Genomic DNA, 13,591 nt, shown 5'->3' with positions numbered 1-13,591 from the left:
TTTGAAAGTTGGGAAAGTTGCAAAAGTCTTGGGTGCTAAGATTGCCTCAATGTTTAGGAAAAAGGTTAAGTGGAGAGATTGATCAGAGCTATGCCACTCTAAATGTACTGTTTAACCTGTGTTCTGGGTCAGCCTGCTGTAGACTTTATTTGGGCCACTTTAGGGAGGAAAAGTGATAGGGTTGATTATTTATTTAATTACTTGAACCTCTTTGCAGGGCAGGAAGGGAGAAATCTGGCATTAGCCCCTCTAAAGGAAATTGTAGCATCCACATGCTTCCAACAAGCTCAACCTCCTCCCGTTTGCTTCCTTTTAGGAGAGGATTATGTCTCAGTTTGAGGTAGGTGTCAAATTCTGCCATGCAGGGAACCACGTACGTTCCAGAAAGCGTGTGCTCTTCTCTCAGTAGCTTTTTTATATGTTTTGGTTTTGGATAATTTGGATTCTTCCTTATTTAGAAGGTTACTCCAGTGCTCTTTCTGAGACTTTTTCTTTTTATCTTAGGGCTATGGATTGTGCTTGAGGCTGAACATCATAATTTCTATATGTGCCCCTTATAGATATACCCCGAAAGAATCCACTATGTACTTATATCCTGGAGAATTCTAACACTGTGGGGGGGGGGGGGGGGGAACAGTTTTGAAAAAGACTCGTCTGTCAGGACTGTATGAGTTCATGAAAGAGTATTACAGCAAAGATGATCTGATATGATCTGCAGATGTGAGACTGGGAGGATAGTGAGCAGAAATAGTGCTTAAAATGTAAAACTGTGACACAGATTCAGATTCATGCTTGTAGGCGCACACTCAAGTAGTAAAGTCTGTTCTGCTATTCAAGAGAGAAACACTTGTAAGATGCTGTGTTTCATCTGAATAGGATGTAAAGTTTTTGTAGCCTTAATTTTACTGAAATAAGGCTACAGTTTTGGCACAGGAATTTTATTGGAGGTCACATCAAAAGTGCACTGAGAACAGGAAATCAATATTCCTGGAAAAGTGAGTTACTACATTTTCTGCATACCTATTTTGGCTAACCAGTAACTTTGCCTACTGCATTTCCCTACAGTCAGTTTTACTTAGTGACACTGAAGAATATTTTCCTACCTCTGACCCCTTCCCAGCTGAACTTTGTCCAGTGGTTCACAAAGTCTCCTCTGTGGTGAATGGAAAGGAGCAGCTCAAAAGTCATGAAGTTAAAAATTCCCAGTGCCTGCAAGTGTCATGACAGTGATTCAAGATACATTTGTGGGCTCTGAAAGTCTTGTATATGTAGTTTAATTTCTTTTGCAACACGCCTATGTTAGTTGGGTATGTTTTTCTTTAGAGACAGATCTCTAACCAAATATTTAAACCTGCTATGTACACTTTGTATATATATAACTTTAATGGGCATCTATCTATGCTCATAGAGACAAATATATAGTGTATCTCTATATACCTTTGTACTTAAAGTTGATTTAAAATTCTTAGTTTGGTAATTATAGCTATATATGAATATATGCTCAAAATTGCATTTGTATTGATTCTGTTGCAATTAAGGATTCCTTATGGAAGCCTTTTTAACTCATCACCATCACCTTTCAGATTTAATTTACAACAGGTAGTTGTCCACTGTGCATCTAATTTTCCCATTTGTTACTTGCTTATGCTCCTAAGCTCATTCGTAGGAATTAACTCCTCTAAAACAATCAACAGTTTTCAGAAGTATTTTAAAAATAAGTCCTCTTGCATTATGCTTGTATTTTAGTATTATAACAAGAGCTAGGACTTCAGCAACCAAAGGCAGTAAAACTATTGTTCGTGCAACCAGGAAAAAAAATAATAGATTAATTTCTCTTATTAGACTGGCCAACACAGTTCAGGGGGCAGGAAAGGGTCGTTGTCATGCATATAAAGTTTTTCTGTTCTTTTATATTATTTTATTATAGCAAGTCATTATTTCCTGTTTCTGCACCTCTTTCCGACTAAAGAAAGGCTATGCTTAGGGTAACACATTGTTCTTTTAGCAGTGACTGAAATGAGTGGGCTGAAGTAGTTGTCATCAAGCTCCTGGCATGTTCACTGAAAGTTAGTGTGGTCAAGTGAAGGTGTTTTGATTTAAAATGTTGTTTTGGCCAGAGGGTCTGACTCTGCTCATGGTAATGTAATATTAAGTCAGAGAAAAAGCTGCTTCACAAGTCTTCAGTTCTCAGCATGGCCTTCTCTCTTAGGTTCTGCAGTTTGCTCTTGTCTCCCCTCACCAGTGATACAAGTAGTCAATATGCATGCCAGCAAAAACTGGGGAAGAGTATTTGCAAAACCTTACCTTCACTGTTGGTTTCATTTCAGAAATGGCCCTGTCCCCTGTCTTTCTTCCTCCTATTCTTCCATTTGTTTAGGTCAGGCCCTCACGAGGCCCTTTAACTTGGATCCTCCATTGGTGTAACCTCTCAAGCTATGGCAAAGGAGGTAGAGCGAAGCCTATTTCCAGTAATGAGTTTCTGGGTTTTGTGGAGAGAAGCAACACAGCAGCCCGTGAGAGGAACTCTTTAGAGAACAGGTCCCTGCCATGGGCTGTGGTGAAGAGCAGAATCCCCACAGCTGATGGGACTTTCAGAGAGATGAGAGCAGAGCATTAGCCCTGCACTGATTTGACAGATCAGAATAATTAGCAACACGCATCAAACTTTCAGATGTAGAGACTATGTTTGAAGCTCTGTGGCAGTAGCTTGTACCAACCCTGCAGGATCATCATACCACATCTGGAGACCACTCCCCCAGAGGAAGAGGGTGGCTATCACCACCGCAGTTCCTATCAATTAATGGCCAGCCATTTGGGGATGCATCCTGAGCGAAGCGGCGGGGGAAATCTTCAGTGCCATCATCAACAACTTTACAGTGTACATCTGCAAAACATCAGTGGGTTTTCTTGAACTTTGTAACATCCTAACTTGTGAGATCACATGACATTGATTACTGCAGTTTTTTCCATGATAATAAAAATTCTGGTAAGGCAAAAAGGAAGTAGCTGACCTCTAATTTCACTATATGTTTTTCTGTAGTAGTGATTTAGTGCCATGCTTTAAAATTCATAACAGCATGTAGATGGTTTGTATGTGCTAAGATAATATATTTTTGCAAATTTGATTACTCAGGTTTTACTTAATGTACATTCTTTTAATTGCTAATGCTTTATTTTGCTCTTTGCAATATGTGAGAATATAGAATAATCATAAAAACACTACTATTTAACTATATAAAGTGATTTACAAGATGTAGAGTATAGTAAACAAGAGGAGACCTTACTCTTCAAGAGCTTCCATTCTAAATCACTGAGATGGTCACTGAATGAAACTGTGGGTGCTTGTATTTTAATCTTCAGTTTATGATCCTTAAGAACAATTTTTTTATTTAGAAGGGAAGTGAAGGGAATGAGAGGACACTAGTAGGCATTCCAATTTTAAAGTGTTGCTGGAGAGAGATACAAAATTGGTAATTGTGAAAAGGGTTAAGGTTTGGTTGGTATTTAAGATTCAATACAGGCTGTAGGAGGGACAAGATTAACTCAACTACTAACCCAGCTGTGTGAAATGAGTTAAAAACAAAGAAAGGAAACAAAGCAGTGCTTCGTATAGGGTGCCGGTGACTGAATTTAAGCATAGAAACTGCATAAACCATGTTAGTTGGGTGATACCATATCACAGCTTATCATGCCTAACATAAAGATTGTTTTATTTTTACTTACAGATAGATATAACATGTATTTATATTTTTGAATGAGAAAAGTTGCTATTACCCCCCTGACATGAAAACACTTCTGGTGGCTCAGAACTTGGGTCCTTGCTTGCAAGCATTTGTTTGATCAGATGAAAGAGTGCTACCAGAGGTACAATTAAACAAGGGAGGAGAGTTAACAGCACACAGATAGCCAGTACCCAAGGTGGATAGACTTTCTCTTCTTTCATGGGGAAATTTTCCTATGGAGATAAAAACCAAGTAAAAGAAATGCTTGAGACGAACCTAATTTTTTTGGCTACAATTTTCATATGCATTTTCTTGTGTTGCTGTATTAACGATAACAGAAGTTTTATTCTTGCTGCATGATAATGTTGAGTGTCAGCGTCCAGACAACTTGTCAGGAGTCCAAACGTGGCTGTAAATGTTTTATAAATATTTATAGTTGCAAGTGTGAGATACTGCTAGGAACACTGAGACCCTGCAAAGATTTATCAGGCTTTCACCCTCTGCTGGTTAACTGATTGTTTTCGTAAGTATGCAAAGCTTACCAGGTTTCAGCAATTAGTAAGTATGCTCTTTGCCAAGTAGGGAGAGATCTATACAGGTGATTTCAAGGAAATGATGGTAATATCAGAAATTTCTGTTTCTGCAAGTCCATGGCTATGAGGTTTTTGAGGGGAGTGGCAGATAGATACATAATGGAGTTCAGGACATAAATTGCTACAGTAATTTGTTGGGAGCAGAGAGTTTTCTCTTGAAGTACTACTCCGTGTGTATATTTGTTCTGTGAAGGTTCACCCTCTTCTTTGAGGGTGACTCTGTAGGTTACTTTGCCCTTGTGCAGTCTAATGCCAGAATCAGTCTTCATACCCCTGTATAGGGTGTATTTTAACTGTCTTGAGAGGGATCCAAGAAACAGCTACTGACATGAATCAATACTAATCAGATCAAATATTTTAAGCTTTAACATGTCTTCCCCGCTGAATTAACCAACACTCTTTTAGAACTGCTGCTCCTCTCAGGGCCTGCCTATCAAAGTCATGAGTTCATACATTCATCTGGGCTCCAGTGATAGTTTTCACTGAGAAACATCTTCATCCTCAGCATTTGTTGTGCAGCTTTAAAGCTGCACCAATACATTTGTGCTGCCCCTGAAGCTTATACAAGCGTGGTGTCTCCACGAGACATTTCACTTTTACGGTTCTCTGCGTTATACATCATCCTTAATTTTTAAGAAAAGCTGAGTCTGCTATATATGTCTTTTTCAAGAAGAGGCCCTATTAACAGGAAAGCCATTTTAGTGTTTGAAATCCAGTGACCTCTACGAACGTTGGAACCTCCTCGTCCTAAGCATTTCATCACTTTAGGGTGCATTCTGTAGCTAAGCAGTAGGTAACAGTGATCTTAAAGGATGTGGTAGGAGAGAAAAATACATAACATTGGCTTTTACAATACAAGTTGACAATATTAGGGAACATACGTATTTAGGGTTCCAGGCTGCATAGCTTGGTGGCTTCTGCATCTGAAGTGTTACAAAGGCCACAAAGACAATTAGCAGGAGCAGAGGGCTAATAAACCTCCATGTGATCTGCCAGTAGAGGTTTGGGTTTCGTCCGGTCATCCATTTCACATCTTCACTGAACCTTTTAAGAGGAGGCAAGTTTACAATGATATCAGATCTAAGTGGTAACAATTTCATTTTTCTGATATTTTTAATAAGTTAAACACATGGTACAATTCTGTAAATCTTTTCTATTCCGTTCCCTTCTTTAATAATTTATCTTGAACTTAATAATATCAATGAAGTAGGATTAAGAGACCAAATCCTTACCAGTGATGAATATAACTGTCTAGTTTTGTCACCTGAGCACCTGGTTTGAGATTTCTAAGCATGAAATAAGTGAACAAAATAGTTTAGCAGCTCTGTAAAACAATTCAAACATTTTAAATCCATGAAACTGCCAAGGGGGCAAACATAGCTTATTAGGAAAAAAGTTTAAATTAACTAGCACCTAATGAAAACAAATCAGTTCAGGTTTTGCAGCCTGAGCCAGCTTCCTCTGCAGTTAGTGGCAATTATTTGGAATTTGACATAATCTTTTCTTTATGCCTCTTACAGTTTTGCATATATGAATATACAATAAATATATCATTCTAGATTTGGTAGCTTGCTTCAACATGTGTGTATCTTTCAAGTTGGAAAGATTTTTGTATTCTGGTATAGGAATTATGATTTTTCTGTGTTCAAATGTCAGATTTGTCAGATAATTTCTAATTTCCACAGTTAGATTAATAGAATTAATCTTGTGAACTAGGAAAAAAAGAGATTTGATTATGCTTATATTCCATAGTAGTCAAGAGGAAAAGTAGATGATAATTATACTAGCACAGTAAAGAAAATACAGGTACTGTGGAATCCAGAATGTGCTGAAGCATGTGAAGCCAGACTGACTGTCTTGCTACTTCCGCATCATGTAAGATTGAGGATGGCAGTATGTGCAGCAAGAGAGAAATCATTTATGATGGCTTAGCCTGGGTGTTATCACCATCCGAAATGTTCTAAGGATTTTAATAGTATGTTATCTGGAGGATAATGCAGGAACTTCAGCTGTGATTGAGGAATTTTGTGTGTTTGTTTTTGCTTGTCTGTTTTTTAGTTTATTATTCTTAAAATCACGTAAGTTGGAAAGATCCTGAAATATCTTAATATGCCACAGCACTGACCAAACTTGTATTTGTTCTCTATACAGTATACAAACTGATCTGCAAAACATCAAGACCTCTAAGATCCTAGTGCCAGCGTAAGAATTGGAAAAGTAAAGTCTCAATACATTACTGAGAAAATTATGGAGGAAAAAAGATTTGTATTTACTGAGAACTGGAAGAACTTCTGGACTGGAAGAATCCTGAATAGAGGGGACAGGTTTAATCTAAATCAAATGAGATAAGGTTTCTAGAATTTAGAATTGCAAAGGATGTAGGAAAGCTTTTAAACTAAAGAGTGAATCAGATTAGTCTCTGTGCTTCAGGCAGTTTTCAGCATGCAACTTGAGCATTTTAATGCTATAATGAAGCCACTCCACATTGCTTGCTTTAAAGTTTGAATATAGATTGAAAATAATAGTAAACAAAAAATTGCAAGAATATACCACAGGAAAAGGCAGTAACGGGAGGATGTTTGAAAGACTAACTGCTCTTGGACAGGGAACTACAATAGCTTCTGGCTTTTTGCTGTTGGCTTTTTGCTTTAAACTTAGACTCCCCTTTTGTAAGTGCTAAGCAGAAAGTATCCTTCCTGTCTTACTAATATAAGAGACTTGAAATAAAGAATGGTGCTGATGTTCACAGAACTGGTAAGTGCTGCAGAAATAAGTTAATATTATATATCTGAATGTAACATGCATGGGTTGAGAGGAAAAGGCATTTACATTTTTATGAGAAAAAAAAAGTCCATTTCCAACTTACCTTTTAATTTTATAGACATATGCAACCCCAGTCACTTCAAAGAAAGCAATGACTAGCAGAGGCAAGGAGCCTGCATAGCTGTCAAAAATGTCAATCCAGTAACTCCCTGAACCCAGTGTAAAACAGAGAGCAATAAGGAAGGAAATAAGGCATATTATACCTGAAGAAAAAAAGATATTTTTGTTACTAGAATACTGAACTAAACTTGCTAAGAATATTTTTGTTCTAAATTATTTTTGCTCTTGTTCCAATGATTTTTTTTTAATTCTGTCTCTCCATATATGGAGCTTCAACAAACTATGTTTCTTTGAGGAGATAATATCACTTCTCAAATGCAGTTCTCCCCTGCATGATAGCCAAGAGCCACCATTTGTTTTAAGACATTCGTACTTAATAGTTCCAGTAAATAGTTTGAATGGTACTGTCCTGCCATACGCTAATATTTTTGTCTCTTGCCCATTGACTATGTAGCAAACCTCATGTGCTCTGATTTCCACCAAGTCCTTGGCCCAAAGCGTAGACAGCCAGGACCAGAGAAGTGCAAGGAGTGTCTGGATTTCCGCTCCCCATTTCCTCAGATGGCCCAGAGCTCAGAATGGGAACCCTGTTGTGTCCCTTATGTGTAACCATATGGTTAAGGTTTCACTGTGCTTCCGTATGATCAGTTCTGCCTTAGCCAAGATATGAGTCTATGGTAATTCAGATGAGGAGTGCAAAGGAGGAAAGCATCACTGAATTCAGACTTAGGCTGCAAATCCAATTTGTATGTTCTTGTGCTGCATTAGCAAGAGCTTTTGACTCCAAAACAGCTTTGGTTCTGTGCTGCATAAAACTGGCTCCAGATAAGTTTGCATTTTGCTAATATGCCTTATGGAACTAGAAATACCGGGGAATTGGTTGCAGAGCCCTTGGTTTGCCCCTGCAGGAAACCAGCTAAGGAAGTTTAGTGTTGAAATAACCTCATGTCACACCTTGAGCTCATTAGGTCAAGCCAGCCAAGTGTCCTAGCAGTGCAGGTCCTCTGCCTAGGAACATGACCGCCTTTTTCAAGTATTGACTCAAGATGCATTTGACACAAAGATGTTATCCTGCTTGTATTCAAAATTCATACCTGATGTTTTTGTACAGAACTCCCTGTGTCTGTGAGATGAGTTTAAATAATTTTCCAGTTCTCTACTACTTAAATGTGTATATGTGTGGGTGGGTTGGGGGGGGTTGTGAGTGAAAACGCACTAATTGTTGGCCTAAGTTTCAATATTTGTTTTTGAAAAAGCTCATATTCCATCAAAGATTAATTTCAGAATGGCATGCTTGCCTCATCAAGTCGTAAGTACATTAGTTTCTGTGTAAAAAATTGCAGAATGAAATGGCCGTAATTTCAATGCCGCAGGAGGACAGCAAAAGAGGCATGACAGCACTATTCCAAAAGAGGCATGACAGCACTATTCCCCATAATTATTTAAAATAGGATGTTGCAGAAGTGTTAATCCATTGCTTTGAACTTCCAAAAATTTTTTCTAGATGAATTTCACAGTACGATTTCTTCTGTTCTTCTCTTCAATATCCAATTGCTAACATACACTTTTACATTTGAACTAAAAGGGCCAAAATGAACATGTCCAGCACCAAGACTGGCTCCTGAGAAGCCAGCTAGATTCAACAGCTGTTTCTGGATGAAATGATTCGGTTTCTACATGATAATTTTCTACCCGTATATGTTCCCAATAAATGTGAAATACTCTGTAGGAGCATAAACCTGAATGAAATAGGGGCAAATGGCCTGTGTTACAGTTACGACAATGTGGTATATGGTAAGCTCACACCTGGATGGTTATGATAGACCAGCTGAGGTAACACGTTGCCTTAAAGTGGTTTAGGTGCAAAAGACTTGAGCCCAAGATGAGGCGCTTTTTGATGTTTACAATAGTGTGATCAGCGTGATTTTCACTCCAGAACTAAAATATAACAGGCTCTCCCAGACTGACACAGCTCCCGCAAGCTAAGAAAAATAATTGCAAGGACAGTATAAAACTGTCATCTGGCAACTTCAGCTGTAACTGTGCTACCTCATCTTTGTATGTTTTTATCTTCTGCAAATACAGTTCACTGCCCTTACTGATACTCCAAGATACCTAAGTTAATATTACAGATTCCTAATTCCTCTTTGATATTTATTAAGCTGTTATTAAGTTTGTGCATTTATACATAAGCCACCATCTTCGAACAAAGCAAAGAAAATATCTTACCAGATATAAGCTCTTTGGGTGTTGATTTAGATATAATTTGAAGCTCCAAAAGAGGAGTGAAGACTCCCTCAATATTTCCAAACATAGAAGAAAGGCCCAAACTGAACAACATTATGAAGAACAGGATGGCCCAGGCCTGTGAGCCTGGCATTAGAGTAACTGCTTGAGTGAAAGCAATGAAAGCCAAGCCAGTTCCTGATACACTCTGCAAAATTCACAGATTGGAAAGTCACATGATAATGGCATAAATAAAATTTTCGGGCATACAGCATTATAATATGCTTCTTTTATTTTCCCATTCTCAACCTCAAGTCCAAAATCTTGGCTTACGTGGTTTTCTGAGAGATACGGAGCAGTTCAATCTGCTTGCTGGTGCTGATTGCACCTTTTTCTGGAGCCAAATATGCTGGTCAGTCTGTTGGGCCCCATAGAAACCAACAGTTGGAGAAATGGGTAGTGGGGGGAGTATTTGTTGAGATAGAAATGGTCTCCATTTTATCTGTGTATATTCTGTCAAAGATGTCTATAGAGTCACAGGTCAGAATTTTAGCTTGCACAGAAGAGTAGAGCAGAGAGCACTCTTCTAGAGTAGAGAAGCAGATCAGTAAATTGTTACTGAAATGGCAAGTGTCTTGCTAATGCCATCTCAAACATATTTTCAAATATTTATGGTGTAATAGCTGTTGAAAGAGAAAGGTGTGAATAAGGGTATGACTGCCACTGTAGCAGCAGAAGCTGTGAATATGGTGAGATCCTGTGCAGAGAGGAAGAGAAATAAAGGGAAAAAGGCAGAAGGAGATGTGAAGATGATGAAAAAAGGCAGAAAAAAGACAGTGATAAGACACTTCCCTAGAGGTCATGTATGTGATCAAAGGCAACCAGTGCATATGCATTGTAACAGCACCTTGACAATTTAGCTGTCAAGTATGGATTTAGAAAATTCCTATTAAGCATTACTTTTCTATAATCTTTCAGCTGAATATTTTTCCTGTTTTGCTCATTTCTGTAAACCAAAGTAGAACTGAATCCAGTGTCCCTGGTAGGCTCCAAGTAGGAGTAGCTTTGAAAACTAGTTTTATGATTTAAAATTTATAATTTGCACTGAACTAGATAACTTTGAGTTCAAACTGTTTTGTAGCAGTATTGATTCTTGAAATTTAGAAAGAATTGTTTTATTTCCTGGTTAGGTAGCACATGTTCATTACAAGTACAGTAAAGTTTGTACAAAAAAGGAAGCTATTGGTCCTTCTTCATTTTTTTGTTTAAGGATTATTTTGTAGGAAGCAATTATGGTACCTGATCAAGAAATTCTTGAAGGTCACAACTTTTCAGTTTGAGTCCAGCAATTTTTTCTGGATATGATGAATTCAGGAGCCTAATCCAGGTTGTGTAGTTCTGTCGTGTGATACTTTGTTCCGGAAGATCAAATTTATTGATGACGCTGATAATGTTTCTGCCAGAGAAGACAATATATCATTTAACTGCAGTTTATACAGCCTAAGATGCTATGCATGTATTCAAATGTTAACTATTGTGTTTACTTTCTGTGCTGTTATTTATATTACCGAATATAAAATTAAATGAGGATATAAAATAATGTAGGAGAAAATATCCAGAGACTACTTAATATGTCTTCTTTTTCAGATACAAATGCTGATTACTTTATGTAGATACAGTTGTATAAAATATGCTCCTATTCTTATTGTGTCCTATATGCAGGCCATTTCCCCCATTTGTATTTAGTAAGAAATTTAGTGAATTCTATGGAATGGAAAAGTTTTTTGACTGTTTATTACGTTAATCTGATTGAGACATGATCCTTAATTTGTGTGTTATTGTATACACTAATTGTGAGGGATTGTTATATAATTAGTTTTATTTCTTACTAACACTACCCCGACCATTGTTGCCTTAGTGCCATATTTGATATTTTTATATTAGACTTCCTCTCTATATAGATGCTTTTCCTCTTCAGTGAAAATAAATTCTCTAAATAACTGCTTTTCAAGTAACTTGTTATCTATCAAAACATTAAAACCTCAGTACAGTGTTTCAAAGACAAGTGTCTCACCTGTCCAAGCAGTCCCAATAGCCAGTGGTTGCTTTAAACCCCAAAACGGAGAAGATTGGGATGGAAGCATAGAGGGATGTGAAGCAGTTCACAACTGCTACCGTCACAGCATCCTTTTCACAGTCATTTCTACAAATAGAATGTAAGCAAGCAAAGTGACTAAAAAAAAAAAGCAGTATTTACTCACCTTTTAACATAGAAAATAGTTTCCCTTTTGTCACTAGCATACAACACCAGTTGTTAGTCTACACTGAACAAACCTGCTGAGAATGAGAAGCAAATTTCACAATCTTATAATCAGTAAAATAAAAGATCTTTAAACTTTATATAATGTCATTCTCTTCTAGTTGTCGGAGCATGTGTACTCTACTGGTATTAAGATTCTGATATAATCATCCCATGTTCTTATATTGGGGAAGTCTGGTTCTGGAAATGTGGGAATGAATTTGTCATTGTGCAAATTTTCCCCTCTAACTTTAGACTGACCTTTTGCCAGAAATTTCTGCTCTTTTAGTGAGGAGGCATATTTAAGCAGTGATAGGAAGTTAACTGAGGTATGATATACAAGTATGTGGCCAGTACAATAATTATATTTGCAAGGTAGTTGCACCATGCCAGTAAACATCTGAAAACGCTAAAAGGAAAAAAAAAACTTCTTTCATTTGGTCATGGTCATTAGGGCATGATGGATTATGTTCCTGAAGTCTCTGGAGTTCTTCATTCGTGTTGATGTAGCTCTTCACATGGGACATACATATAGCTATATTTCTTAGTGTGATTTGATATCGTGCTATGCTGTGGTGCAGGTTAATTGCAACAATTTTGCAAAGACAAAAATAAAACTGAAATGTTTGTTGCTTTCTGTAAGAAATACTTAATTGCATTTCTGAAAAAAAAAATCTTTTTAAAACTTGACCCTTTTAGATTTTTTTCCTCTTAACAAATCTATTTGGCCTTCAGAAAGACAGCAGCTCTTAAGATCCTTTAGAAATATTCCAAGGCAGAAGAGTTTTGAATTTTAGAAAACTACATAGAAAGCAATAGGAATTTAAGTGTTCTACTTACTTTGGTGGATTGTAGCTTGAGAAGGCAATAAGCCCTCCAAAAGCCAAAGAGAGAGAGAAGAAAATCTGGGTAGCTGCATCAAGCCATACACGGGGATTTTTCAAAATGTTCAGCTGAAATAATTGGAATAAATTAATATGTTTATTTTTACATCAAAATCTTCCTCTCTCCTTGTTCTCATAGCTCATCTTCTGTTTCACAGGTGAAACTTTGAATTGTTTTTCCATGTAAGTACACTGAAAAATGGAAATGATGCAAAATATGCAAGTACAGCATGTGTTTCTGAAGACAAAATTTTGTCTATTTAAATGTGTGTAGTGATTTTAGAATCTATTTCATTTTTAAAACCCTCACGAAAACAATTGCACATCTCTTCTATCTGATAAAAATACATTTCTAAATGATATGCAACACACACGCAATACGGACAATACATTGCATTCTCCCTCAATTTATTTCTTTTCATTAGCACTCAGGCTGGGTAAGTTGGAATTTAAGAATATTGTCTTCCTAAAACTATACAGACAAATACTTAATCTTCTTAGCCTTAAGATACAAAGTGCTTTTATAGTTTTTCAAATTTGTAGAATTCACATATTTAGAGAAGCTAGAGGCCCAAGCAGAGAGGAAGGGAACTTCCATTAAAAAGAGCACCTTAATTTCAGAGAACCGTGAAATGGCAATGAAAAGCAAAAAGTTGACATAGAAAAATAAGGGGGAAAAAAGAGAAGTTGACAGAATGAAATTTAGATTTTAACTTAAGAAAGGGAGACATGATAGAAGAAAGTAACTGAAAAATTCTATGGCGACCGGATTACCTAAGTAATATGTAATTTTAAGTAAGTGCCTGGACTGAAAGGAGTTTCAGTAATTATTCAGGCTGAGTTCTTGAATGTTTTCTATGTCTAGTCTACAAGTCTGTACAATAGTATCAGATCCCGGTATATGACCATCAGCATTTATAGGAATGAGAAATAAGTACCCCAAAAGATGCTTAAGAGTATTTTGGGTTTCTCTAAAGCTGGCCT

At 37.1% G+C, this 13,591-nt stretch overlaps 1 protein-coding gene across 1 annotated transcript in view; it reads right to left on the bottom strand.

The window, feature by feature from the left end:
- Positions 1 to 3,742: 3,742 nt before the first annotated feature.
- Positions 3,743 to 13,591, bottom strand: part of LOC134136585 (sodium-dependent neutral amino acid transporter B(0)AT3-like) — a 31,008-nt gene continuing 21,159 nt past the window's right edge. Inside the window, exons 6-12 of the mRNA XM_062568499.1 lie at positions 12,564 to 12,676; positions 11,499 to 11,627; positions 10,724 to 10,880; positions 9,428 to 9,632; positions 7,182 to 7,341; positions 5,197 to 5,359; positions 3,743 to 3,955 (exon numbers count right to left, since the gene is read on the bottom strand). Coding sequence (XP_062424483.1) covers positions 3,743 to 3,955; positions 5,197 to 5,359; positions 7,182 to 7,341; positions 9,428 to 9,632; positions 10,724 to 10,880; positions 11,499 to 11,627; positions 12,564 to 12,676 — 1,140 coding nt within the window. The remainder of the gene's footprint in view (positions 3,956 to 5,196; positions 5,360 to 7,181; positions 7,342 to 9,427; positions 9,633 to 10,723; positions 10,881 to 11,498; positions 11,628 to 12,563; positions 12,677 to 13,591) is intronic.

This window comes from Rhea pennata, chromosome 2 (assembly GCF_028389875.1).
Source record: "Rhea pennata isolate bPtePen1 chromosome 2, bPtePen1.pri, whole genome shotgun sequence".
Lineage (NCBI taxonomy): Eukaryota > Metazoa > Chordata > Aves > Rheiformes > Rheidae > Rhea > Rhea pennata.
The sequence above is the reverse complement of the archived record's forward strand: the minus strand, read 5'-3'. Positions and strand labels throughout refer to the sequence as shown.